The 27,851-nt window shown below is 48.1% G+C and overlaps 2 protein-coding genes across 5 annotated transcripts in view; one reads left to right on the top strand and one right to left on the bottom strand.

Moving 5' to 3' along the window:
- Window positions 1–426: 426 nt before the first annotated feature.
- On the bottom strand, window positions 427–10,201 carry POLH (DNA polymerase eta). Its single transcript, XM_065058051.1, has 10 exons — window positions 9,981–10,201; window positions 9,763–9,897; window positions 9,469–9,680; window positions 8,931–9,100; window positions 5,598–5,701; window positions 4,475–4,594; window positions 3,731–3,854; window positions 3,011–3,076; window positions 2,181–2,344; window positions 427–1,399 (listed from the first exon to the last, which is right to left on the bottom strand). The coding sequence occupies exons 1-10, from the start codon at window positions 10,115–10,117 to the stop codon at window positions 562–564; spliced, it is 2,070 nt and encodes a 689-aa protein (XP_064914123.1). The 5' UTR covers window positions 10,118–10,201; the 3' UTR covers window positions 427–561.
- A 125-nt stretch (window positions 10,202–10,326) lies between these two features.
- Window positions 10,327–27,851, top strand: part of XPO5 (exportin 5) — a 29,657-nt gene continuing 12,132 nt past the window's right edge. The window contains exons 1-21 of one of the 4 annotated variants that reach the window (XM_065058048.1): window positions 10,327–10,520; window positions 10,832–10,953; window positions 11,534–11,606; window positions 12,193–12,330; window positions 12,650–12,832; window positions 13,854–13,895; window positions 14,757–14,783; window positions 15,078–15,263; window positions 15,953–16,029; window positions 16,462–16,561; window positions 17,874–17,957; window positions 18,370–18,495; window positions 18,734–18,824; window positions 20,266–20,394; window positions 21,154–21,269; window positions 22,189–22,344; window positions 22,775–22,816; window positions 23,426–23,515; window positions 24,847–25,046; window positions 25,646–25,745; window positions 26,564–26,745. In XM_065058048.1, the coding sequence (XP_064914120.1) occupies window positions 10,416–10,520; window positions 10,832–10,953; window positions 11,534–11,606; window positions 12,193–12,330; window positions 12,650–12,832; window positions 13,854–13,895; window positions 14,757–14,783; window positions 15,078–15,263; window positions 15,953–16,029; window positions 16,462–16,561; window positions 17,874–17,957; window positions 18,370–18,495; window positions 18,734–18,824; window positions 20,266–20,394; window positions 21,154–21,269; window positions 22,189–22,344; window positions 22,775–22,816; window positions 23,426–23,515; window positions 24,847–25,046; window positions 25,646–25,745; window positions 26,564–26,745 (2,369 nt within the window). In that variant the 5' untranslated portion in view covers window positions 10,327–10,415. Of the gene's footprint in view, window positions 10,521–10,831; window positions 10,954–11,533; window positions 11,607–12,192; window positions 12,331–12,649; window positions 12,833–13,853; window positions 13,896–14,756; window positions 14,784–15,077; window positions 15,264–15,952; window positions 16,030–16,461; window positions 16,562–17,873; window positions 17,958–18,369; window positions 18,496–18,733; window positions 18,825–20,265; window positions 20,395–21,153; window positions 21,270–22,188; window positions 22,345–22,774; window positions 22,817–23,407; window positions 23,516–24,846; window positions 25,047–25,645; window positions 25,746–26,563; window positions 26,746–27,851 lie in introns of all 4 variants that reach the window. The other 3 variants (XM_065058047.1, XM_065058050.1, XM_065058049.1) reach the window with 3 other exon arrangements.

Here is a 27,851-nt window from a genome sequence, read left to right as displayed (position 1 = left end):
CCTTGAGGCCAAGGGGGGGATAAAAATCAGTGTCTACCAGGTAGAGAGGGGAGAAGGAACCACAGGGCTTATAAGTTATACAGTAAGGGCAAGGCCTGCAGCTGCAGCCAGAGGAGAACCACCATGAGATGAAGTCTTCCTACTAAGTGACTGGATAGGGGTTCAAGCCCAGACTTGGCTGGAGATTCCCTTGGATAAGCCACATACATAAAAAGCATGATACACTGCCCATTTTTACAGCAGAAACAGAAAGCTGTAGGAACAGAATTACTATATGCTATAGAAATATCCATGGCAGGAGCTACAGGCGAGAGTACGAAGCAGCTGCTGGTAGCATCAAGCAGGCAGAGGCAGGCTCGCTGCCAGCAGCTAAACAGAGTACATCCAGCATCACATGCAATTCAAGACTTCCAGTTCTTCTTAGACTTGGGGTAGAGATAATTTATTTGTTTTTTTCTGCATTAAAACCTGACAGGCAGTATAAAAACTTTTGAATGTATTTAAAAACACTGATTCTTTAAAAAACACTGATTATCTAAAAACTCCTAGCATGGCTGGGAGTTAAGGAGGTAAACGCTTAAAGAAAAAGTCTAAAGTTCTTGTCACACCTTCTCTGGGGCATTTTGCACTAGATCCTGCTGGAGTCTTGGGCTTGTTCTTTGCCTTGGCAGGAGACCTGGGAGCTGGTGCTGAAGCTGTGGGAGCACTGGGCTCTAGGAAGGAGCTTTGCAGCTCCAGAGCAAAGTGGTAGTCCATGTGCTCCGGGAACTCCCACACCAGCACGAGCTGGCCACACTTCTCACAGTGCTGCTGGTCCCCTGGTGAGGCAGGAGGGAGCAGGGCAAGCTCTGGAGAGGGTGGTAAATTCTGGTCACTTCCCTCCATAGCTGGCTCTAATTTCAGAAACGTCATGGAGCTGGGTGGAGTTGAAGGTGTTTGCATAGCATCAGACAGCGACTTTTCACAGGGAAGCCTCTTGTAAGGAGAAGTAGGGCTCCCACCTCTAGGACTCTGCTTCACAGGGGATTCCAGGTCACGCTGCACAGAGCCAAGTCCAACGCCATCTGTCCCTTGGTGCTCTGGTGAGCTGGGCACAGGTGGCTCTGCAGCAGTAGCGGCAGGTAGGCTGGTTGCTGCCACTGTCTGTGACTGCTGCCTTTCTGCCGCCTTTTGGAAGAATGACTCAATAGCGTTAGCTGGCTTCTGCCTAAGCTCTTTGCTTGGACTCCTGAAGAACTTGACCCTGGGCCTCTTAGAAGGTGTGCTGTTTTGGCTGGCAGTGGCAGTGCCATCAGGCTGGGCATCACTCGTCAGGAAGGTGGCGATGCCTGCAGAGAGGAGCGTGGCAGGCTCTGAGAACTTGTTTGCTGAGAGAAGCACCGATATGAGCGGTGGAGACCTGCAAAGGACAGACCAACATCAACTCAGACACCAGCCTGGGAAGCAAGAAGTCTTTCAAGGTAACACTTTAAGCAACATAAAATGTTCACAGATAGGGGAATTGCACTCTGGGTATCTGGCAAGGGATGAGAGAGATGCTTCCTCTGACAAAATGTTAATATTGTTATCTCCAGAACAGTCTCACCGACACAGCAGGCTGCATTCGGCAGAGCAGAAAACCTCTTTGCAGAACAGCATTTCCCAAAGGAATGGGCACTGGAGCAGGGGCAGCCAGCTGCCAGCCTGGACTTTCAGTCCACCACAGGCTGGAGCTACTATGAGAATCCCAGGCAAGGTGAGAGGGCCTTAGGGGAGCAGCAGCCTTGTCAGAGCCTAACAGACAGGACCTCCATGCCTTAGCTATGCCTCAGCCTCACTGCAGAGCAGGAGGAAGGAAGTAACATTGAGTACAGGAGCTTGCGCACCTTAGTGATCCTTCCTGCCCCAATGGCCTCCTCCCAAAAAGCACGTTTGTCCTTAGGGGAGGAGAACAAGGCGTCCCTAGTTTCTCCAGCCCAGGAAGGCAAGGACTGCCTCGCTCCAGCTGGACACCCCCCTGCCAGTAGCAATCAGCTCCAAGTATAGAATTGAGAAGGGTCTGGCCAGATGTGGAGCAAGGTGGCTTTTCCCACCAGTCAGCATAATACTATCATTCCTTTCTGTAAGGTCCCCAGCTCATCCTGCACCCCCTGCAGCAGAGCAACCCCCAACCATCATACAAACAGCCCTTCTGCACTCACCAGGCTGCCTGGTGAGCCCCAGCCATGTTGCAGGTTTGGATGAGGGCAAAGGCGTCATTGCAAATCTTCTGGGCATCATAGCGCGTCAGAGCACAATGGCGTGACACCCGGGTGTCTCCCTCCATGCGGATGACCACCATCAGCTGCTTGGCCACTCGGTGGTTCTGTAGGGAGAAGAGGTAGTTGTGTTTCAAACAACACCAGCAGGAAGAGCCAAGGAAATGGCCTTGCTGCCCAGAATCTTGTGCTATCAGCTACCACCTCCCAATGATGCTATGTGACAAGTGGCAGCTTGTCCTGCCTGGCCTGTTCTCCAGGGGATGACATACAGGACAGCAAGTACTTGTGCCATGCAGGATGGAAAGCAGTTAGTCCTTATTTTCCTCAAAAGACAGCTGTGCACCTTTTTGTGCACTCCCTGCAGTGATGAAGCTTGCAGATAAACCTCACCCTGGTCTGCAGTCTGCTATCTGGATTTGAGCATATCGCTTCCTCTCACAGCCCACAGCACAGGCAGAGCTACATCAGCAAAGGGCTTGCAAGAGAGATGGTGTGGTGGCTTTCAGGTCCCTGCATCCTAAAGCATGGGACAAAGACCTTCCTTAGCCCTGCCATGTTCTGGGGCAAAACCATCCTTCCTGGCCAGGCTCCTGCACACCTCTTTTTTGGGGCACCTCAACACATAGGCACACATCTCAGGGCGAGCAGATTTTCTTCCCAACCACACACCACCCTCAGCCTCCTGCAAACAGCTCTCAGTGCAAACATGCTGTGTGGTTTCCTGAAAGCCAGCAGGGAAAAGGCTGTCCCCCTGCCACCCCCCTCCTTACCTGGCTCCTGTCCTTGATCAGTCTGGATTCCAGCTCCAAGGCCAGCTGCAGGAGCCAGTGTTGCACCTGGACAAGACAGTGGTAACAGACAGGTTGGGCCTCTGGTCCCAGCACTGCCCCCAGCCCAGAGCAACACTGTGCATGGGGCAATGCTGGAGAGGGATCAGACTGGAACGGACACAGACTATCACAAGGCCTCATGTCTGGAGTACTCCTGGAGAAATTGGCCCAGGTGAGGATTCAACACTGGAGGGAGAGCACTGTAGATACCACACAGGTCCTGCAGCATTAGTGTTAGATTTTGCCAAGTAATCTGGGCCCCTTGCCCTGGATCTCTCTTGGTGTCTCCCTACAGCTCTGTGGGAAGCTCTCCCAAGCTAACAGGTAAGGTGCACTCTCCCTCTTTCTTTGGGTTAGCTACCTTCTTTTTAGCAACCTGAATCTTGGCATCATGAATACCTTTTCAACAACACAAGCCCACAGTTTCCCTCATGGAAATTACACCAAGGTTGGACCTCTTTGTGCAGGAGTTTGTCAATGCATTTCTGTCAAACAGGGATTTCCCCAGTTTCCCCAAATCACCTCCTTGCACTGAGCCCCTAGGCTGAATTTTAGGACACCATGGCACAAAAAATCAGCAGTTTTGCAAGCTAGTCTCAGCTTATAGTATTCTCTTCAGTGGAAAGGCCAAGCCTTGTGCTAGGTGTAGGCTTCTTTTACCTCCTTTTGTGTGGCCAGGGCTGTCCTCCCAGGGAAGTTCTTGCTGCAGCCAATGGACTGAGGCAGGTACCGGTTTTTGACAGGTTCATCTTCAATTCCTCGGCACAAGTCATACAGCCAAGACCTGAAAGCCACAGAGGAAGCAGGAGGTGAAGGCAGCCACAGACAGGCTGGCATCGCTGGGCAGCAAGTCAGCCTTCTGCTGAGCCATGCTTTCAGCTCTGTGCACGCTGTGACTCTGCCTCTCATCCCCAGCTCTGCAGTTGCAGCCGCAGCTGAACAGGCAGGCTTCCTTCAGGCCACAACTGCCTGTCAGCACAACTCCTCTGCCTCTTCTCCTGAAGTGGCAAGAGTTCAGCAGTCTGCAGGGCACCTCAGACGCTGCCCCGGGCCCAGAAGTGGTGTTTCAGGCTCCAGTCTAGCCTTATAATTTCCTCTGTAATGAGGCTGTTAGGCCTGCCTGCTTCCAAGCCTGCAGGGAGCCCTTCCACGGCTTGGCCCATCTTTACACGCTGTGGAGGAAGGCAGAGGAGCTGGCTGACAGGCAAAATATTATCCTGTGGAGGGTGCCTGGGAGCAGACAAGACTGGAAACCTGTTTGTGGGCCTGCCAGACCAATGCTTCTCAAAGATGTCACTCAAGTTTTACCTTCCAGCCATCCTAATCACAGCAGAACAACCTGTGACCAAAAGGAAGTCTTACTTCCTGACAAGAGCCAAGTTGTGGTGAGTGGTTTATCATTACCCAGTTTTGTCTCCAAAGTGAGTCTGGAGCTCTGTCTCACTGAACCGGGTCAGCTCCCCGATGTATTCCACTCCCAGGATGTCTGTGATGGCAGTGCCAAGCTTGCCTCCCAGGTTACGGCTACAGCAGAGAAAGAAAAATAGAGAACACAAATGAAGTATCACATGGAGATTATGCCACATCTTTATGCAGCAGCTCCCCCTAGTTCAGGAGTGCTAGAAGCAGTCAGAAAATAGTAGGACAACAGGGAGCACTTGGTGGTACATAATAGCTCTTTTGCTTGTGGTAAGGCACATAGGAGTTGCAGTGGGAACTGCTCCTTGGCTCACCAAGTTTCAGTGCATCTCCCTCAGCTCCATCTTGATCTCAAGCCATGCTCTGAAAAATGGCTCACAGGCTCCCTGCTTCCTCCTACACAGACAGGACCATTCTCCACCTATCTCCTCATCCCAAGATGAAAGGAGGACCAGGGTTTGATTCCTCTGGAGCAAAGGTGCTGGCAACTCTTCCTCACACCAGGGAAAGTACTTGGGCACAGTGCAGATGTTCAAAACCAAAGCACATCTGCTCTCTGAGAACACAGCTCTGTCGCTCATGCTGGGGCACCGCTACAGCCTCCTTCCCCACAGTTGCTCCAGCTTACACCTGCGGACCCCAGCGGTCATCCTGAGCACAGCTCTACTGAGGGAAGGGCTGCCCAGAGGATGTTAGTGGCCTCTTCCGTGGGGGTCCCTTCACCGGCAGGCTGCAGCTCCCCCTGAACTGCCACTCACAGCTGTGAGGGATTACTGGCAGGACTTCCTCTCCCTTTCTTGCAAGCATTGATGAGCTATGGAGTTGAAAGCCTTTGTTGGCTGCTATCAATTAGCATCAAATTGCTCTCTGCTGAGTTGGCCAGGAGCAGTTTCCTACCCCCAAGTCACTTTAGTTCTGCTCACACAAGCAATGATGACAAACCAAGAGAAGCAAGTACCACAACAACAAAGACAAACAGGGCTCTCTTCCTGATAAAAATCTGGATTGCAGAAGCACAACACCAGCACTTCAAATATGTGCTCTTGCCACAGAGCAGCTCAGCCTGAGCCCCAAGCTGCACAAAAGCTGGCAGCTCCCCAGTACTTACATGTTGCTGACGGGCAGTTGGCTGAAGAGCTGCGGGACAAATCGTGAAGATATGAGTGTCTGGCGGTTGGGCTTGTTTAACCCACAGGCCAGTTTTGCCAGTGTCTGTAACACAGAGGAGAGTGGAAACCCGTTATTACAAACTCTGCACCGGCTCTATTGTGGCTCAACCTAACAGCTCCTGCTGTATCACCTCTAAAGGCTGCCTTTGGAATAGCTGCAAGAAAGGACATGCAGGTTGCACCATTGCTTGCCCCCAGGTACCACCCACCTTGGGACCTGGCACAAACTGGCTGGGTGCTCTGAAAGCACTGCTGCTTCCAGACTTCTGGTTCTGCAATTGGATGGACTCCTGCTCCAGGCAGCTTGGGGGATCTGGGTCTATCACCTGCTCTGGTTGGATTAGTTTTCATCAGGCAAGCATGCTAGAGCTTCCTGTAATCCTCCCCAGGCTACTTCTCTCACTATGTCTTGCTCCTTCATCTTCTGTGTTTGTCTTGCTTTTTCTCAATGTCACTATTTTAATCTTCTCTCTGGGAGGTCCACAGCAGGATAAAGCTGCAAAAGCGAATCTGCAAAATACAGAAATGCTGGCCTGGAAGGGATTCTCTAGCCTATCTGCTATATAGCTTCCCCTCCCACTCTAATCTACAGTATCAAGAATACACAGACCAGCCTGAAATAAATTTAGCTGTGTGTTTTGTTCTTTTTTTAAACAAATCTAATAATTCCCTCTTTCACTGCTTTACCTCCTATAACTAAGGAAAATTTCCTTCCTGCCTGTTAAGCTATGATCTTTATTAACAGCCCGTTTTACAGGCTTACATGCATTCCCACTCTTTTCTACATAAAGTAGATACCTTTCCTTCAACTTTTCATATCTAGTCATTTTCCAGATGTCTAGTTATTGTTGTTCTTCTTTCACTGGAGACTTTTCTAAATTTATCCGCACTGTTCATAAAGTCAAGTGCTGCAAGCTCAACCAATCACTGATTTCACAGGGAGAAATAATTTACTTTTTCTGACACCTTCCCCAGTTCGTACATGCTGAAACAGGACTGGCTATTTCTACCAGAGCACTCACATTACTGACTCATCCTGCTGCTTGGCCACAAGTAACTCCAGGCTACATCTTAACTTACTGTGACTTAGCCAAAAAGCCTGCTGGTTGCTTTTTTCCTATAAACCACTAAAACAGTCAGTGAGGAGCATAAGAAGCACTGCTTAGTGATTTCAGTCTGTTTCCAGGCTTTTGTAAGCCCAGAGTTTTCATCTCCAGTTTCACCACCCAGAACTCTCACAGCCTGGGCCCTTAGCCCCATCTGTGCTTAGCATCACCTGAATACCTACAATTGTTCCCTCTCTATAGGCTTCCTTGAAAATACTGGCTTTAAGTGCATCTCAGAGAGACCCCCCAGGATCCCACTCTAAACATCCCAATTTCAGTGTAAGTCACTGAGCAAAATTATTATGGAAAACCATAATGTTTTCTTCAGCTAGACACACACCTTTCAGACAACCTCAGTCACGTCGTGTTTTGCTAGGGTTTCATCTTCGGCTTATGCCACTCAGAGTGAGGTGCATTAGAAACCTTAAGGTAAATACCTCACATCTGCAGTTTCCTGTGTACATTAGGCCACTCACACTGTCAAGGGGTCACATAAATGAGTTGGGCACAAGTGGTTCTTGATAAAACCATGCTGTTGTCTCATTTATTTAGTCTCATTTATCAGCTGGGTTCCCGGTGGACTCTGAACAAGTTAGCTCACTAGGAAGAAAAGTCCCCCAGGAGAGTTTTCTTCAGGAAAAAATAGAGCTCAAATCAGGTAACCTTGAGTTTTAGGCAACAGTGGCTGTAGCAAGAGAATGGTTTTTAGTTCCCAGTGACTTGGAGGAAGAATACCGGTTTGGTGCACTGAGGTGAGTCAGGTTGCTTTTCCTCTTTGTGGTCAGTCAGTCTTTACTCCCCTGTTTGCTATATTTTGGGTGATGCTCAGCCAGCTGCTGAGAGCAGCCACAGGAGCACTTCGTGCATGACAGCAGCTGCAGAAGCAAATGGACTTTGATGCTGCAGCTATACAGGGTTTCCTGCTGGGTGAAATGCAGAGTGGTTTGCTGAGAGCACCTACTACCTGTTTTGTTCTTTGCAAAAGGGGCTCATCTGTACAGTTATGACTTCAAAAATGCAGGCTCTGAGCAAAATAGAAATAGGATAAAGACTAAACGGATGCTAAGGGAGACACATTTCATCTTAGACTGCTGCAGAAACAACTGAGACTATTACCAGCAATACACAGGTACTGGAGCTAGTTCTGCACAGGATCACCTTGAGCAGACCGTGATGCAGGGACAGCTGAGGAAGATCACTGGTACAGAAATTTCCAGTGAAAGGGATGTTCAACTTGCTTTTTTGCTCTCTTTAACCAATAATAACAGAGAACATTCCTGCTATCCCTACAGCTTCTCCCAGCTTCCATTAAGTTTCTATGCGAGCATTCTTATTTCTTTGTTTTAAAAGAAGCAAGGAAATGATGATGTACTGTGCTATCTCTGAAGAACTGTATATCTATACTAGCAAGCAAAATGCATAGATTACCACATCAGAAGCCTACATATGGCTGTGCAGAACACACTATAGTGCTCTATAGGTACCAATCTTTTCTGCAAAGGTTGAAATAAGTGCTAGGTGCTCTCAGTAAAACACTCTGCATTTCACCCAGCAGGAAACCCTGTATAGCTGCAGCATCAAAGTCCGTTTGTTTCTGCAGCTGCTGTCATGCACGAAGTGCTCCTGTGGCTGCTCTCAGCAGCTGGCTGAGCATCACCCAAAATATAGCAAACAGGGGGGTAAAGACTGACTGACCACAAAGACGAAAAACAACTCAACTCACCTCAACGCCACCAAACTAGTATTTTATTTTCTCCAAGACGCTGGAAATTTTTGTCAGTAAAAATCTATTTCCTGGCTACAGCCACCATTGCCTAAAACTTGGGGTGGTGGTGATCTGTTTTAAGCTCTTTTTTTTTTTCCCTGAAGAAAACTCTCTTCAGGGACTTGAAACCTTTCTCTTCCTAGTGAGCTAACTTCTTAGAGTACACCAGGAACCCAGACAGTAAATGAATTAAACACTGACTGCATAAGTCACATCTCTGGGAAAAGATTTCTTCCCCTTCCCAGATGTCCTCTAATTTCCTTGAAAGTGTGCTCACATATGGCTGCATTCCCTGCTCAGCTCATCTTGCATAGGACATAGAAGAGTAAGTGGAAGACCATCTACAGCACGTTCTGATTCTGCTACTCAGAAGAAGTCAAGCTGATGTATTGCACACATACCTTATTGTGTGAAATCCCAGCTGAACACCTGAATCCAGTGGCTGCTTCCACAGCCACCCTCATTTCTTCCACAATTACTGCACCCATGGTGAGCTGCAGGTCAGGACAGTCGGGGTTATCAAAAGACAAGGACGCCAGCCACTCCTGCAAGCCACGTTGCCGCAGCTCCTCTGGAAAGGGGACGCAAAGGGGATCAACGTTGGCATTTCTTGCTGAGCCCAGCAAAGGAACCGGCAGCATCAGGGAGCCACGGGAAACAGACACATGATGCTCTATCTGCATGCCGACAGCCAGGATGAAAAGCAGGCACCCTAAAAGCCATTCAGCGGGGAAAACGGAGATCCCATTTACCGCGCTTTCATTTTGGTGGACACACAGCACCCCACCATCTGTTGATGCACAGGGAGCAAGAGCGATGGGGCGGGGGAGGGACGGCACAGGGGGAGCAGCACCGCCTTGTGTGGCCCCAAGCAAAAGCCGTTCGCGCCGCGGCACGCAAAGAGGCCGAAGCGCCGCGGGTCACCGGTCCGGTGCGTACCCTTCCCGCCGGGCTGGGGACCGGGCTCGTCGGGCAGCCCCTGCACGAAGGTGGTGGGCAGCAGGGCGGCCGCCAAGGGGCGCCCCCGCAGCGCCCGCAGCCGCTCCCGCGCGCTGCCCGTCAGGTCCAGGTACGCCTCGTCGATGCTGGCCCGCTCGATGGCGGCGAAGCGCGACAGCACCTGCATCACCTCCGTGCTGGCCTCCCGGTACCTGCCGGGCGGCGGGCACAGCCTTCAGGCGCCACGCCGCGCAAAGGCGACCCCGCCACCCCGCATCCGCCGGCCCCACTCACCGGGTGAGGTCAGCCTTGCCCCGCGCCTGGGGCACCCGCGCCAGCGCCAGCTCGGGGCACAGCGCCCGCGCCTCCGACGCCCACATCCCGCGGGTCACGCCGAAGGCGCGCGCCTCGTAGCTCACCGCGATGATCCTGCAAAGACACGGGCGGCGGCTGCAGGGAGGACGCGGCCGCGGGTGGAAGGGACCGCGGCCGGGGACGCCGCCGGCACCTACCCGCCGCCCTGCCACTCTTTGTACTGCACCACGGCGCAGGGGCGGCCGCGCAGCTGCGGGTCGAGGCGCTGCTCCACTTGCATGAAGAAGCAGTCCATGTCCACCAGGGCCACCACGCGCTCCCGGCCCCGCGACATGTCCCAACCGGCACCGCCACCGGCACTGGCAGTGGCGGCACCGGCGCCTCCCGCCCGACCCTGGGCCCCGCCCCGCCGGCTCCTGGGAGCGCGTCCCCGCGCGGGGCACGCCGGGAGTTGCAGTTCTCCGGGGGAAGGTTCGCCGTGACGGCGCGCGGCGCACGCGCGCTCCCCGCCGGCTCCGTCCCCGCGGCACATGCGCAGAGGCGCCGCCGTGCCGCGCGTGCGCCGCGTGCCGGCCGCCCCCTCCTCTCGCCCGTCGGTGGCCGGTGGCGCGGGCCCGGCCGGCGCCGCCGCCATGTCCGCCGAGCAGGTGAGCAGCCTCTGCGAGCAGCTGGTGAAGGCGGTGACGGTGATCATGGACCCGGCCTCCACGCAGCGATACCGCCTGGAGGCGCTAAAGGTACCCGGGCCGGGGAGGGGAGGCGCCGGGCTTCGGCCACGCGGGTGCCCCGTCCGCACGGCCCCGGGGCCCGCTCGGGCGCGGCGGGTGATGGGGGGTGTCCGGGCGGCTCCCGAGGCGCTGGAAGCCGTCGGGAAGCAGGGGAGGGCGGCGGGAGCTGTTCCTGCGCGGCGCCGAGGGGGCCGGGCGGATCCCTCTGGCGGGCCCTCAGGAGCCGGGGCTGCGCGCCCCTCCCCAGCGCCCCGTTACCGGCCGCCCCGTGCCCGCCCCCGCGTTTTAACCGCGTGTGCCTGTCCGCGGTTCTTTCCCAGTTCTGCGAGGAGTTCAAGGAGAAGTGTCCCATCTGCGTGCCCTGCGGGCTGAAGCTCGCGGAGAAGACGCAGACGGCCATCGTCCGGCACTTCGGCCTGCAGATCCTGGAGCATGTGGTCAAGTACGGTCCCCTGCCCCGGGGAAGGGTGCCGGCCCCTGGCCGTGCGGCCCCTGGCGCCCCCTCTGCCCCCCTCGGGGCTTTCCACTTCAGGGAGGCACGTTCAGGACACAGAGGATCTGTTCTGCAGCACGGGACGGCTGCTGTCCTACTCTGTGCTGCTTGCTAAAAATGGTTGGGAAGGTTAATTCACCGAGCTCCAGGACACATTGACATCGCAAGATGTAAATAAGCACACGGGGTTATCAGTAGGTCTTTGCGGCATTCTCCATCGTTAGCCTCATGCTAACAAAGAGGCTTTGTAGTAGTTCAGTTCTGAGACTCTGCTCTCTCTGCCGCCTCTACAGACCTGGTGCTTTGTGCTTTTGCTGCTGCTTCTCGTGTCTGTTGGCCTCAGTGGTGCATGCTGATTTGCTATCAGCCGTTTTCTAACTCAGCCCTTTCATTAAAGGGTTGGGCACTGGCAGAGTCAGTGAGCTGTAGTGTTTCTAGTTTAGGTGAAGAAGTGTTCGTTCGTTGGGAAGTCAAGAGATCTTTATGAATGTTTTGACTTGGTGTCTTTTTTCTTTTAACTTTTGAACAGGTTCCGCTGGAACAATATGCCTCGCCTAGAAAAAGTTTATCTAAAGAACAATGTTATGGGCCTCATATCCAATGTAAGTATCTATTACCCCAGACTGTTTTCTGAAGCACGGTTCTTTCACTTTGAGATAGAAAGAAGGAATGAAAAAGAAAAAACGACTACAGTTAGTTAGCAGAGAGGACCTAAACTCAATTCTGCATTTCGTTACTTTCTTGCTGTGCATCCCTGGTTGTTCCAGTGCCTTTCTCTGTCTTGTAGTCAGGTTGGTGACCATGTCGTCTCACAGGGAAGGAAGTTGTGAGGCTTGTATAACATATATAAGGTACTTTTGCTTTTCTTAGGAGGAAATTCAGTAAATATGGATGTTCTTGTCTTTTGCAACAATACTGAAGTCATTATATTAGTTGTGTTTTCTCTGTTATTGTGCTTGTGACCAAGTAACCTTTTGAGGAAAATCCTTTTGGTTCTTGGAGTTTGCTGGCTACGGGTGCTTGGGAGGGTAGGAGTGTCATCCCAGGTAGCTGGGATGAAGAGCTACCCAATGTTGGTTCTGTTTTTTATTTTGTATCTGGAACATTTGCAACCACTGTGCCTCCTGGGTGAGAATTATAAATGTCTGGTGTCTGTGGGTTTGCGTAACTGCCCCTTTCTTATCACAGGGAACTCAAAGTATTCTAGAGGAGGAAAGTCACATTAAGGGTGTTCTGTCTCGCATTGTGGTGGAGATGATCAAGCGCGAGTGGCCTCAGCACTGGCCTGACATGCTAAAGGAGCTGGATACTCTCTCCAAGCAAGGGGTATGAAACATGTCTGTCTGTTCTGTTCTGCTTGCACATATTGTGGGTTTCAGTGTTCTGTCATCCTGAGGAAAGCCTGACTGACTGACTCATGGTCAGCTGAGACAGGCTGATGATGGACTCAAAAATCCTTGTAAAATTAAGTTACTCTAGCAGATTATTTTAGAAGAGAGAGAATGCCGTGCTCTTGTCTTGTTTTCCCAAGGTGTGACCTGTACCTTCATGCATGCTCATTTTCTCTCTGCACCTCTGAGCTGTCCTCTAGTGATTTTAATGTTTGAACTGTGCTGATGGAGTGTATTTCATTCTGGAACATCAGGAAACTCAGACAGAACTGGTGATGTTCATCCTCCTACGTTTGGCGGAGGATGTGGTGACTTTTCAAACTCTGCCTACCCAGCGGCGACGAGATATCCAGCAAACCCTCACCCAGAACATGGAGAAGATCTTCAGCTTCCTACTAACTACCCTGCAGCATAACGTCAATAAGTACAGACGCATGGTAAGAGCCCCCTTTCCTTGGGTTCAGTCAGTGCTGGAGGTATTTAGGAACTGGGGTACGACTCGTGAGTTGTCGGGGAAGCAAGTGCAGAAACTGTGTGAAATCCATCGCTATTGCAGGGAGGTGGGGATCTGCTGTGGCTTGGGGAGCTGGTGCTGATCAGAGAGACTGATCACACCAGGTTAGCAGGGTTAGTGTTGATAGTTTGGATTTGCTAGTGTAAATGGCTTGCGTGGGTGCGTGCCTTGTCTGTGCTGTTGGAATGCTCTGCTGACACTAGGGGTGTACGGCTCAGCAAAAGAAAGGTGTGGTTGTGGCAGAAATGGGTAGATTTGGGGTCACTTATGCAGCACTCAGCAGCAAAGAGATGCCGTCCTGGGCTCGCATCTGCTCTCTTACGCTGCCGTGGTGTCTTTGTCGTGATGCACCAAAACACATGAGTTTTTGATGTCACAGCATTGCTTCTGGGCCTCTCTGGTCCTTTTCTCCAAGAGCTCAGGTCAGGAAGCCCTTTTTTGTCAAGTTGTGGTGAGGAATGCTCTTCCTTTTTGTGTAAAGAGACTTCGTTCCTGAATTCTTACATAGAGTCAGAGATGTGCGGGTTGGTCAAGGTGGAAGGTGAAGGCAAGTCTCTACCCCTGTCTCTTCCTGTGAGAAGGAAGTGGATTTGAGAGTGAAACAAAACTGAGAAATCAATGTAGAAATAAGTTGCTTAGGTATGTCTCTTATTCCTTTTTTTTCTGTTAATTAAAATCCAGATTTACATTAAATGTGAAACTGGGAGGCAAAAAAAACCCATCTCCTGCCTGACTTCTGTTCATTTTCTTGACGCACTGGCAGGCTGAACAAAGCCACCTGTAGAGCAGACAGTTCTCTGTGCAGTTCGTGGTGGTGGGTGGGAGACCCTGGTGCATTTTGTAGTCTGGTTGAAATGCATTTCCAGGTAAGGTTTGAATTGCAATGCTTGAGGCTCTGAAGTGTGGCTGCTTCTGCTAACGGTGGAATCTTTCTGATTGGCAAGGTTGGAGCACCCCAGGAACAAGAAGCCCTCACCACTCCACAGGTTAGCGGATCTTTGGGATGTTTGTGCACAGGGTAAATTCTGAGGGTTGGGTATTCAGTTACCTGTCTGCACTCTGAGACTGGGGGAAATTATGGACACTTCCCCAAGACCACAGCAGTCTGCAGTGCTAATAAGTATGCAGTTCTGGTGTGCTGGCTTAGTTATTAGATGTCTGGGACACAACCAGATTAACTTAAAACTACTGTGCTGAATACACTGATGGACAGAATTTCCAAACCAAAGCCTTGCAGCAGAAAGAAACACTTGTGGTGTCTTTACATCTGAAAAACAAATCAAACCTGAGTGTCTGAGGGACTTGTTTTATAACAGCAGCAATGCGCTGCTTGCACCAAGTGTTTGGAGCTGGGAGTCAAGCTGTAAGCTCTTGCCTCGGCTCTCGCTCCAGCTGCCTTTCTGAACATGGACAAACCATTTTCAGACATCAATCTCAGGACATAAAAGCCACCAGCATCTTTCACAGTCTGGCTTTTGGATGCAAGATGCTTTTAAAGGTCAAAACCTTCTTCCCTGGAAGCTTCCAGGAAGCAAAGAAATGCCTTTCCTTCTCATCGCCTCAGTCTCCCTGGTGTCTGCTGACTGGAGTGTCATCTTTTGGATGAGAAGGAAATTGTAGCTTAACTTGCAATTCCAGGTTCTGGTGTCTTACCTGCCAGGGTGCTGCTGAGGTGGTTATGATGGCCGTGGCAATGTCATGAGCTGTTGCAGCCTCTGTCACTAGGGAGCTGCTCTGTGAAGCTGCTGCTTTCTGCCTGCATTCTGGAGAATAGGCATGTCCAGCAGTGGCTGGGTGCAAGTGTGTGCTTCAGCTGCTCACCCACCATCTCTTGTTTTCTTTTGCAGAAAACTGATCTGGCTCAGGAGACAAAGGTGAGTGGAGCTATGCGGGAGTTAGTGCATTAATGATTCGTAAGACTAAGACTGCTTAGAATTAGGCTTTTCCCAGGCTTTGGACTCTATTACTTGCAGTTCTTGTTTGCAGATGGATTTGTTCACCCATAATACAAGCTCCTTGAGAAGTGAGAGGTGGCAGCAGAAGGGTCCAAGTCTCTCACTCTCTCAGGGTGGTTCCTGGTACTGTTCTCCTAGGAAGTGGATGGCTTTAGATGGGAATTTGTGTTTCTCTGTGTCTCTGACCTCTTGCCTCCTCCTCTCTGTTTGCAGGCCCAGGCAAACTGCCGTGTGGGAATAGCAGCACTCAACACTTTGGCTGGCTACATTGACTGGGTAGCCCTGAGCCACGTCACAGCAGACAACTGCAAGCTCTTGGAGATGTTGTGTCTGCTCCTAAACGAGCCTGAGCTCCAAATAGGAGCAGCAGAGTGTCTCCTCATTGCTGTCAGCAGGAAAGTGAGTTCTTCCTCCTCAGCTCCTCTGGCTCCTCTTTGTTTTCCTCCTATTCTCCTGTATAGATCTTCAGATTGAGCAGTGATATACTTGCACTTTTATTTAAGAAACAAAATTCAGATTTGGCCACTTATGTGAATGATATTGAGCATGAATGTCGTGCCAGCACAATACATACAGCAGTTTTTGGAACCTTCTCCAACTTCTGTGCTCACTTCTCCTCGCAGTTTTGAAGTTGGAGGTCCCCATTGACTTTTTCCCCCACTTTCTACAGCTGTGAAGTGGCAAATAGTGTCACCAGCTGTGTCATCTGGCAGCTCAGAGAAATGACAGCACAATTTAAACAGGTGATTTCACCATTATGTTCACAAGCAGCTTAGTGTCAAACCTGAGTGTTTAGCAGCTGGCTTTAACTAGCCACTGTGCTGTGAAGAAGAGTTAATGTCTCAGGGTCAGTTTTTTGGTTTAAAGTTTCTGTGTTGAGATTGCTTGGGGAAATTTCTTGAGATCAGGAATACATTAGATTTTTTGACAAGTTTTTGCTGAAATAATTTGTGGACTGTAAGCCGCTCCCCAGATGTAAGGACAACTGGAGATCTCCTGATTTCACTTGCAGATGGAAATAAATAGTTATGTAGGTGGGAATAAATAGTTGTGTTCTAATGGACACATTTGGTGTATTTTACATGTAGGGTAAGCTGGAGGATCGAAAGCCTCTGATGGTCTTGTTTGGAGACGTTGCCATGCACTACATTCTCTCCGCTGCCCAGTGAGTACCATCCTGCTGCTGTAATTTCACACAAAACTGCATGCAAATGGCTTCACAGATGTGATTTGCAAAAGGTATTGCTGCTTAACTGCAGGAAGCTGGGGCTGGGTTAGGAGAGAACAAAATTGAACATTTCTTTCGCAAAACCTGAAAAACTGTGAGTTTTTTCAAATTCCTTAATTAAAGGACAAAGTGGTGTAAATATCCCAGCTTCCCCAGCTTTCTTTTTAGTCTGAAACTGATCAGGAGGGACTCTTTCAGAGATTTTAGATGCTAATAAAGCAGTACTACTTGATAATAGCAAAGAAAATTCCACTGCACTAAAATCAAATTGCTCTAGTCTCTTTTTATCTACAAGACAGATAGCAGTGTGCCTGGTACCTACAGCGTGAGTAACTGTGATCCTGTTTTTCTCTCTCCCCTCGCTCCTAGGACAGCAGATGGAGAAGGCCTGGTGGAGAAGCACTATGTTTTCTTGAAGAGACTTTGCCAAGTTTTGTGCGCATTGGGCAGCCAGCTATGTGCGTTGCTAGTAAGTCTGTGCTAATACCAGCAGCAACCCTGACAAGGCTAGTTTTTAGGGCTTGGGGGTGAGGCAACCCTGATCTAGGGTAGGACCAGGGTTCTCTCCACACGTTTGGAAAAGGCAGAAATGTCTCTGTTTGCAAGTGGGGTAACGGTATCTTGCCAGCTCATAAGAATGTAGAATGGAGGGACCCTGACTGATTTCAGGCCTCTGCTGTCATCAAGAATCATCTCCTATGACCTCTGTAAAATGCTGAAGCTTCATTGAAAATTGCTCAAGTTGATTGCTGTCTACTGCTACAGAAAAACTACTTCAGGAAATTATTGCTGTGTTGGAAGCCTTTTAAATTTCCCTGCTAAAAATAACATAAAGAGTATAGCTGTTTGTTCTACCAAGATTCCCTCAAGCTGAAGGAAGAAACAGGATTTGTTCCTGCTGTTGATTTTTCTGATGCTTTGTATCAATGCTGAGATGAAGATGCACACTGATACTTTGCGTACTGTGCTGGTTGCTGAATTCCTGCTCCCTCCATTCAGCACAGTGCTTCTGCCAGGCAAGGTTTAGGTTGGACATTAGGAAAAGGTTCTTCCCCCAGAGGGTGCTGGAGCACTGGAACAGGCTCCCCAGGGAGGTGTCACGGCCCCAAACCTGACAGTGTTCAAGAAGAAACTGGACAACGCCCTCAGACACAGGGTGTGAACTGTGGAGTTGTCCTGTGCAGGGACAGGAGTTGGACTTGATGATCCTTGTGTGGCCCTTCCAACTCAGGACATTCTATGTTTCAATTATATGGTTACTGAAGTGCAGCAAAACCTTGAATTTATGGCTCCAGGCAAGACCTGTTTTCCTAACAAACTTCCCAGAAAGTTATCAGTAAGAGATGTCCGTACATTAAATGCACAGAACATTTGGAGGAATAGGAGTGAAATAATCTGAGTGTACTTGTGAAATTCTGCAGTCATTAATTGCTCTGCTTCGATACTGCTGGGTGGACTTGACCCAGTGGGAGTAAAATTGTGCCTCATGGCAGCAGCAGCAGTTGTTAGGAATTTTATTTTAATGGAACTCCAGTGTCTGAGAAGTCACCCTTTTCAATGAGGATGTGCTGTCTCTAGCACCCCCAGGCTGATCACCAGACTTGTTACTCCTTAGGCTATACTGCTGTCAGAAAAAAATCAGGTTTTCGTTTTTTTTTTTGTCTTGGCTCCATTATCATCTGTGGCCTTGGATGTAGTGTTCCTGCGTTACCCAGAAACACACCAGTTGTGAGCACAGCATGACACGGTTTGCATTTTGACTGGAATTGTCTTCCTAACAGGGCTCAGAGTGTGATGTGGAAACCCCAGCCAACTTTGGAAAATACCTCGATGCATTTTTAGCCTTCACAACCCATCCCAGCCAGGTATGTAAAGGACTGGAAGTCTCATGTATGTCTATGTAAGAATGTGCATGTGCAGGACTGTGCTAACCTGCCGGAGACTGCAGAACTTCAGCTGCCTAATATTGTTCTCCAGGCTCTCCATTTCAGCTGAAGACGTGGAAGGCAAAGTGGTTTCTCCTTCATTATCACCCCGTTAGGAACAGTGCCTGATACAGAGGTGCTGAGTAGAAAGTGCAGAATTTGCCATCAGCCCTAGTATTTAGCTAGAGACTTTTGGCATTCTGGAAGTTAAGGTTGTGCCTGCAGGGTGCCTTGGCCTGGCCTGAACAGTTGGTGTGATTTCCTATTGCCTTCTGGTAGAAAAAACTTAGTGGTGGAGATTCCAGTACTGAAATCCTTCTCTGTTCCCCTGTTTTTCCTCTTCTCTCCCCAGTTTCTGCGCTCTTCCACCCAGATCACATGGGGAGCTCTCTTTCGGCATGAAGTTCTGTCTCACAACCCCTTGTTGCTGGCCATGATCCCCAAGTACCTCCGTGCGTCTATGACCAACCTAGTGAAGGTATGGGATCGCTGTGGCCAGAGGAGTGTGAGAAGGGGCTGAGGTGAACGTGGCCTGTGGATCGTGGGGGAGAAACTACATTTTTATTGTGTCTGCCAGAGAAATGATCCCCGGGCAGCCGAGCAAACAGCTCTATCTCAGCACTGTCTGCTCCTTGCCTTCGATCTTCATCTCCTTGGAGCTGGTGTTAGGTGTGATCGGTGGCCTCCCTTCCTGACATTGTCTGCTCTGTCTCCAGGTGGGCTTTCCCTCTAAAACAGACAGCCCCAGTTGTGAATACTCCCGCTTTGATTTCGACAGTGATGAGGACTTCAATGCCTTCTTCAACTGTAAGTTCCCATGACCCTGCGTGGAAGCTGTCGTCTGTGCCTTTCCTCTTATTTTCAGTTGCTGCCTGAGTGTGGAGCCTACCATGTTGGCTTGCAGCTTCCATTTGTGTCTTGGCTCTTTCAGTCTGGATCCTGGAGTTAAATTACTTTAGGATTTTTCTGTGACAGCTCAGGAGGTTCGTTTTACTTACATTTGGTATTATTTTCCTTGCTGGCCAGGTAGGTGGCCAAGTAGCATTTGCTACCTCGTGTCAAAGAATATGCACCTCTTGGTCATGAGGAGGAGGAAATTAAACAGCCTGGAGTCATGCTCAGGTTAGGACAGGAAGGCAGCTTACAAGACTTCAAATGTCATTCCAGAAACAAAATCTGTGTTGGCCCTGCTAAGAAGCCTCAGTACCAATAGTAAAAGCTGAGCAATTAAAACAGCCAAATTTAACCATGATCTTAAACCAGCAAACTAGGAAACACGGAGTATTAAGTTTTTTCTTTCTTTCTTTTTGTATTTTACTTCTCAAAACCTGAGGCTGGTTCTCAGTGGGTGGCATAGTTTAGTACTCACTTGGTGGCTGGGGGGATATATTTAATAAATTACTGAAATTATTAGTTTTGACATTTATGTTTGAAGATATTAGGTGCTACTTTTTTATTGCTTATTAGATAGTTTATTTTTTACTTATTGTAATAAATCTATTTGAATAGAAATAGAAAAGTAGCTAAATGCATAAAGCCAGAATTTGAAATAGTTTTCGGGGAGTTAAAGGATATTGAAAGTATTACAGATATCAGAAAATAAGATGGATTTGAAACACAAAATAAAATTACTTGATAAAACAACTTTTTTAAAGAATGCAGGTTGTATCTGTAGTCAGCAGAGCTGATTCTTTTGTATGATATATTTTAGAATATTTTAGAGCAAAGGGAATTCCTATTCTGTCCTTTGCTCTTCATATCTTTGAAATTGAATACAACACTTCTGGGTTTTTTGAGTTCACATTAGTTAGTTAGTCTAGAATCTGAACTGGGTTAAGTTGAATAACCCAGAAAAACTGTGTTTAGCTGAAGGAAGTGGTAGTTATACTGTTTTATCTGTCTCAGTATCTCAAGGTGTTTTGTAAGCAGCGAACATATAGTTTGAAGAATTTTTTAAATGATAAATAGAGATTTCATTGTAGTAGATTTTCATAATTCATATTGCATTGTAATTGCACTTCTTTTTATGTTAATCCATAATTTTTTTTAGTCCATTTAAATCGCTTTTAAAAGTTGCCCATCCTGTTACGCCTAGTTTACTGACTGTATGTCTGAGCTTACTACACAGCTATTGCCAGAGCAACAGTCCATAATGTTCCCAGGTCTGCAAAGCTGCAGGTGAGCTTTTGGGAAGGGAGCTTTTGTAACACCAGCTTGTTGCATGGTGTATGATTTTTTTTCACTGCAGCTTTCCGAGCCCAGCAAGGAGAGGTGATGAGGATGGCTTGTCGTCTGGACCCTCGAACGGGCTTCCAAATGGCTGGTGAATGGCTGAAGTACCAGCTGACAACTCCTCTTGATACCGGACCTATGAACTGTAAGTTACCTGGAAAAAAAAAAGGGATATGAGGCTTGTTTTTTAATTCAAGCCAAGAAGAAACTTTTTTGCCTTTTTTTTTTTTTTTTTTTTTTTTTAAGGGAAAGCCAGGACTCAACACTTAAGTTTTCAGGCTTTTAAGATCTTTGCAAATTAAAAGCAAATCAAACCCACCCCACCCCAAATTTAACCCTTTGCAGTCTATATATGGAATAGCCAAGGTAAAGCCACTGTCTCCTCTTTTCCCTCCCCCAGATCTCTCTGCAAAACAGATGGAGCTGTCACTCCGATGCAATTTTACAATTATCTGGGCTTTGTTATCTCCATAACATACTTTATTTTTGTCCAGGGAAGTTCTGCCAGTCTGGCAAATCCCTTTGTCAGTGACCGTGCTTTCCTCCCATGAAGGAAGGCCACTTGGAGCTCTGCAAAGTCACACTGAGGGCAGTCTTGCCTGCAGTGCTGAGTCTGGGCATGTGGTCTCCCTTCTTTTCTTTTCCCTCCTGTGATTTGCTGATGTTGCTCCCTGTAATATCTCAAAGATCAGACATATGTCTCAGGAGCCCTCACTTGAATGAGACAAATCACACAGGAGTACTTTAGTTGCTTCCAGGGCATCCCTGCTAGGCATCTGCAGGGAGAGCTGCCTGACCAGAACACTTGTGAATGCTGAGGTGTTACAGTGCGGGTGCTTGTCAGCCGGGTGTTGTACATGCAAGGAGGAGCATGGTGAGAGCTCCAGTGTTCTCTTCCTTTCAGCTAGGACAGGCGAAGGTCTCTGCTCCATCTTCTCTCCATCCTTTGCACAGTGGGATGCCATGACCTTCTTCTCAGAGAGCGTCATCAGCCAGATGTTTCGAACCCTGGATAAAGACGTATGTGTACCAGATGCTCATGCCTGCTCTCCTGGCTTATTCTGGGTTGACACGAGTGGGTTTTTTCAGCTATGTTGTCCTTGAAAAGGCTGTAGTAACTGGTTACCTCCATGCAAAAACCCAGATGGTTTGTTGAGTGATTCTTACGAGGAGTAGTGACTCTTTAGAGGGGGCCAAACTCATACTGGCTTACTCTGTCAGGCATGTCTTGGTTCTGAGTGCTATGCCATGAGAAGTCACAGGAGAGCACTCAAGTGGCATGCTTTGACATAGTGCCTTGCTAGAGAACAAGAGGACAGCTTAAGCACAAATTTCCTAAGTTTATACTTCTAATTTTATTTTTAACTAAATGAAAGAAACTCATGCTCAGGGAGTGCAAGATCAGAAGTGATTTCCTTCTGCTTTTTGTTCAGCAACAGGCAAATCAGAAGGAAAGCATTTTCTTTCTCAGCCTAATGCAGACTAGCGTGATTATTTTTATTAGATTAGGCTGCTCATGCACTTGAGTTCATCATTCTAATCACAGTAAAATAATTGTGTGGATTGATACAGTTGGCTAAGCATAGAATCTGTTGGACAGAGTCAAGAGAATTGGGAGCCAAATCAAGAGGAAAATTGCCTTTCCCAGAGGTGCAAGCAATATTATGGGGGTTTGAGACTGGCATCTCAAAATCACCCTACCAATGACAATGCTGATGTCCTTTTTCCCTTCAGCAAGTGCACGTAGTGCACAATTAAACCGAGGTTTCTACTGCTTTTCTTTCTGCTTTGAGAACAGCTGTGTTCAGCTGAGAGGCCTGATATGAGCAGCAGCTCTGTGGCCTGGCTCTAGGAGTTGGAGGATGAGTACTACAGGCTGAAGTACTGAGTGTTGCCTCCTTTCTTCTTTCCTTCTGCTTTCCCTTTTCTGCATCCGTAGGATATTCCAGTGAATGATGGCATAGATCTGCTGCAGCTTGTCCTTAATTTTGAAACAAAGGATCCTCTCATCCTGTCCTGTGTGCTCACCAATGTCTCTGCTCTCTTCCCATTTGTCACTTACCGACCAGAGTACCTACCACAAGTGCTTTCCAAGGTAGGTACTTGCAGACCATGCAAAAATCAAGGAGGCATTGTATCAATCAATCAATCAAGGCCCTTGTATTACACCAAACTTCAGGAGTTAATCCTCTAGGTGTTACTGTCAGGGAAGGACTATTCTTTCATGATGGGGAAAAATGAGACTGAGTCTTGTTTAAGAAGAAACCGTGTCAAATAACACAAATTTTGCAGTTCCTTGCCTTAAATCTGAACATTAAGTGCACACTGGCGAGTAAACACCATGTTTTGTTTCAGGGCCTCACTTTGTTGATGAATCATCTGTCAACTTAGTCAGTGGTTCTTCACTGACTTTAATGAAATTGCACTAAAGTCTTATGATCTATTCCTTGAGCTCAAAACACATGTGGGTGCTAGATACTTAGAAATGACATGAGGTTTTTGATTTTTCCTCCCCATTTTCACAGCTCTTTGCTTCAGTTACCTTTGAAGTTATAGAAGAAAGTAAGGTATGTCTGAATTACTCTCTACTAATAAGCTGTAATAATTGGATCAAATCCTATTCTGTTTGAGAGCATGCTGAGTCTGAAGACTCCGCTGTAGTAGTGTTCTCTAGTATAGGGCTGGGAAGTCTAGATATAACTGATCTGTTCTTGGCTGACATAGCCTAAAAAGCTTTGGCTCGTATACTTAGGCAGCCACAGGTGTGGTCTCAGGCCAGTTCACTTAGTCCCAAAGTTTATGCTGGCCTTCCTGAGAGTGAAATCCCTTTGCTAGCTGTGGGTGCTCTTCAGTGGGTGGTATATGTGGCTGTGAAGGATGGCTGTAGAACTGCCAGCTACCTAGGGAGTGCTTGGGGTCTTGAAATAGGGAGTAAGCTACATAGCATCCACTACCCTTGAACACAGCTTGTTTGAACATGGGTTTCTTGGGTTGGCTACTGCTCCAGAGGAAATTTGATTATTGCATGATTGTTTGGGGTGAGGGGTGTGGAAATGCTTTTTTGATCTGTACTCAACAGTGCAGAAAACTGTGTTTAATGCATTTGTTTCTTGAGGATACCCTGCGCTTGTCTGAACTTTTGTTTTGTTGCATTGAAGTTTGTTATGTCTGTCCAGGCTCCTAGAACTCGAGCAGTGAAGAATGTAAGAAGGCATGCATGCTCCTCAATCATAAAGATGTGTCGGGATTACCCTCAGCTTGTCCTGGTATGTAAATTCAACTCCATCATGAAGATTCTAGCCTCAGTTTCAGCTAGATTTTGTGGGATCTTCAGCTTCCTTGGCTACAGCCTCTCTTTCTTCCAAGAAACATCCCTGCTGTGCAAATGGCAGCATTTTATTCCATGCACCTCCCTTCTTTTCCCCCGCCCCTGAAAAATTTTTTGTTTTATGATTTGAATTGTAAAGTGTTGAGTTAAATGCAAAAGGGATGAGGAGGAGGATACAAGCAGCACTAGATTTGTTTTATTGGAATGTTTGCTGAATTTCCAGTTTGTCACTTGTGGTGGTCTCAACTGATTCCTAAGCTGTGGACACTAGCAAAGACTAATCTCCAGATGTTCTTCTGTTACTTAACAGAATGTAGGAGCAAGGGGAGAGTATCTGTTTTCTGGATTAGCTTGAGAAAGTCAGAAAAAACAAACACATTTTAAATCCATGAGTCGGTGTTTTGTTTGGTTTTGCTGAACTGAACAGTCTGCATGCAACATGTGTAGCTCTGAACTGCTTTCTTTAGTGGTGCTTGTGTGGAGAGGCTCTAGGATTATTGGAGCACCATTGGACGTTGCTAGTTTAAACAAAGACATTTTTTGAGGATGCTAATTAAGGTAATGTAGGGGTTCCAGTCTGCATTCTGAAATAGCTGCTAAGAACTAGCACGTTTGTCTCAGTCCCACTCTACGTGTCCTTGAGCTACAGTTCTCTCTTTCCCATGGGCAGCCAGACATCTTCACTGGAAGAGCCAGGGGCCCAGATATGCCCCAAAATATGTTCAGATGTCTTTGCTGAATGATGATTGCTAATGCTTTTACAAAGTTAAAGAAAGACACGGTTGCAACTAGAGTGGGGAGAAATTCAGCTGTTCCTGTGGAGATAGTGATAACCATAGGAATCGTTATTAACATAGTTGTGAGCGAAGAGGTGGAACAGTCCTAAGTCTGGCACTTGAGAGCCAAATGAGTGAGGTACTTTCTGCGAGCAAATAAAAGCACCAGCACTATTTTGAAGTGTGACACTACTGTAAGGGATATGACTGCCTAGAAGAGAGGGATTTCCTCTGCTTATTTCAGTCACTCTGCAGACTAAAGTAAACTGGATGCAGGATGATGATAGAGGAGTGGGGAATAAAAGCAGTTCTTTTAGACTGAACTTTCACAGAAACTTGAGACTGAGAAGGAAATGGCTATGTAGAGAAAAGGTAACTTAGACATGCTCCTCTAGCTGTTCCGTGTAGTACAGTATGCCCCACCTCTGCCTCTCCCAGTGGCCTTCCTCCACACCAAATGCATAACGTTCTTCCACCTGGATGTGTTTTCTAGCCAAACTTTGAGATGTTGTACAACCACGTGAAGCAGCTGCTCTCCAATGAGCTACTTCTGACGCAGATGGAGAAGTGTGCTCTTATGGAGGCCCTTGTCCTCATCAGCAACCAGTTCAAGGACTATGAGCGGCAAAAAGCTTTCCTGGAGGAGCTCATGGCTCCTGTTGCTGGCTTGTGGCTCTCCCCAGAGATGCAGAGGTATGGGTCATTGTTCTGAGCTTTGAGCTGGAGATGTTGCAGAGGTAATATTGTGCACAATAAGGAAACATGAAAACCAAATGAGGGTGGTGGGGCACCTCGTCACCTCCTGTGCTCTGGGCAGTCGTGGTAATAGCTCTCCTGCATTTCAGAAACTGCCAACTGAGTTTAAATGCTGTTTGTTGAAAATTACTGGGTAAGAGTTATTTAAGATGATAGAGGAACACTTCCAAGAATCCTCAAAGCATTTGCAGAAAATTAGAAATAAAAGATGTTTTAGCTCATCTTCAGGACCAGGTAGGAAGCTGTGCTCTCCTTACTAAAGCTGACGTGTCCTGCAGCATGCACAAGTGTTTTCCCAGCAGGGCTGTCTTCATAAGAGATTCAAAGGTTTTAGGTCCCCATGGCCCAAGAGAACTGGAGAGGTTTGCAGAGCGCACACGTCTCTGGTGCTTTTTATTATGTTCCCATGTATAGTGTAGACTAGCTTGTCTCTCTAGCGTGCTGTATTTGTTAAGATGTTTAATGCCAGTGCAAAGCTCTACTCAAATTCCCTGGTACAAACAATATTCCTTGTTGCTGTCTTTTGCTGCTGCCAGAGTCCTCTCGGATCCTGAAGCCTTTATCTCCTACGTGGGTGCAGACAACAAAATTGCCGATCCAGTCTTGGAAGATCCTAGTGGCCTGAACCGCTCTAGAGTGAGTGTCATTACTAGAAGAGGTGTAATCCTTAGCGAGATGACACTTGCCTTCTTCCATCCCACATTGCTGTTGTGGTTACACACAAGATCTCTTCTGAACATCTGCTTCTTCAGGGTGTGGATCAGCAGAATAACAGGATGGCTTTTGCCTCTTTAAGCTATAGTAGTGAGCATGTAGGCCATGTAAAACCATATTTTTCAGCAGAGTGAAGCACACTGTTCCCTACTCTTGATGTGGCAGAGTTTAGTTTTGGAGAAGCAATTGATTTACATGATTTTTGGAAACAGGTGCAGTGAATTGTGCTTTTTGAGCCAGGCAGTAGTGAAAGCGTCATGCTGAGACTACAGCATGGAGTATAATTAAAATTAGTCCTAGGAGATTTGTGTTGTTCAAGTTGTTAGTGAAATGTCTTCACTTCTTGGGCAGACTGCAAATGGAGTTGCTATCTTTAGGTCTGTAAAAGACACTGAAATGCAGTCCACAGAGCTGCACTTGTAATTTGGAGCTAGTGCAGTTTGACCACTGTGTCATCACAGATCTCCATATCTGTCCCAGCGCATGAAGGACATGAGGAACTGATGGTGCAGACCCTTTCTCTTTGGAGGGTAACCTGCGTGGTTGCTTGCGTAATCATGAGACTGTATGCATTGATTGTTTGCTGTATTTTATTGGCAGCAAACCCACCAGAGTTTGTTCCTATCAGCAGATTAGGCTCAGTGTAGAGCGTTCTCTTTGAGATGGGATGATGATGGGGTTTCTCTGTATTAAGGTCGTGCTCTAGCTGAGAAGCACTCTCTCCCCATCTCTTGCTGCAGATAAGCTTTTGTGTGTACACCATTCTGGGAGTTGTGAAACGAGCTCGTTGGCCTGCTGATACTGAAGAGGCGAAAGCTGGAGGATTCCTGGTGGGATACACACCCGGTGGAAATCCAATCTACCGTAATCCCTGCACTGAGCAGGTCCTGAAGCTTTTTGACAATTTACTCGCGCTTATAAGGTGGGTCAAGTTGACTTGAAATCATTTATGTTGACTTAATCTCTGAAAGCCAAACTGTGATAACGCTCAGGGCATGTTCTCCCAGTGAAGCCAGAGGGAACACAGGCTGGTGCAGATGCTCAAGTACTGTTCCTGACTGTTCACAGTGGGGAATGGCACTGGGCAAACTGAAGCCTTCTGGATGTTCGTTGGCCTGGCCTACAGGAGGCCATAAAAGCCAATGGGAGCTTGGGCTGGGGTTGTCTCCTCCACCTCCACTGCTATAAATCTGCCACCCAGTTAATCGTTTTTCAACTAACATCTCTGCTCTGCCCTCAGCCCCTGCAAGGCCACCTCTCCAGTCACCACCAGGGCAGTCCCAGCTCTCATCGCATCCTATTTGCGTTGTTCTCTCATCAGTGTTAAATTAAGCTGGTTTTGCTGGACATGAACACCCCCTCCTGAAGCGCTGTCTGCTACTGAAATCTGTGGATGCATACTCTCAGGCTGTCGCTACCTTGCAGTGCCTCTCTGCACATCACTGGTGTTGTGTACATGTGGGGCAGCCAGAGGAGGGAGCAAGAGGAGGCAGGAAAGGGGAATCCTGAAGAACTCGGTTCCTAGAATTATTATGGAGGAATCTGTCTTATGGTAACTGCTGGCACTGAGATGTTGCCAGGCTGATGGGGCAATTTTGTAAGATAATGCTACATGTTAAGTACTTGAAAGCTTGAGGCTCTGTCCTTGGCAGGAGCCAAGGAGCTGTTGGGATAGAGCATTGTCAGACCTGCTTAGACTTTTCAGCTCCCAGGTCTGTGAGGAAGAGCGCCCTATTACTCAAGCTCTGTACAGTCAGGTATGTTTAGTAGTCACTGCGCTCAAGACTATGCTGCTTCTAGTGAGAAGCAACGTGCTGGACTGTTACGACAAGCACATGCTGTCTTGCCCACTGTCATTGTGCTTCTCATTGCCAAGCTCTGTAGCACACCAAGTGGTACTCTGACCCGTGAGCAGGGTTGAACCATCTTGTTATGGCTCTGGAGCTGTGCTTGAAGTGGTTTTGCCTTTTATCCTGGAAGGCTGAAGGTCCTGTTGATGAGCTTTTGAGAGAGGCTGGGTCGAGAAGA

The sequence above is a fragment of the Columba livia genome, chromosome 3, assembly GCF_036013475.1.
Source record: "Columba livia isolate bColLiv1 breed racing homer chromosome 3, bColLiv1.pat.W.v2, whole genome shotgun sequence".
In the NCBI taxonomy this organism is placed as follows: domain Eukaryota; kingdom Metazoa; phylum Chordata; class Aves; order Columbiformes; family Columbidae; genus Columba; species Columba livia.
Note: the sequence above shows the minus strand (reverse complement) of the source record. Positions and strands in the feature narration are given on the sequence as shown.

What these genes read in the sequence shown, in the direction of transcription:
- POLH (XM_065058051.1), bottom strand. Translation starts at nt 10,117, where the DNA reads ATGTCGCGGGGCCGGGAGCGCGTGGTGGCCCTGGTGGACATGGACTGC. An exon ending in CTGGGATTTCACACAATAAG is followed by an intron (nt 5,702 to 8,930) that starts GTATGTGTGCAA and finishes TCTGTGTTACAG; the next exon opens with ACACTGGCAAAACTGGCCTG. An exon ending in CCCTGGCCACACAAAAGGAG is followed by an intron (nt 3,077 to 3,730) that starts GTAAAAGAAGCC and finishes TGTCTTGTCCAG; the next exon opens with GTGCAACACTGGCTCCTGCA.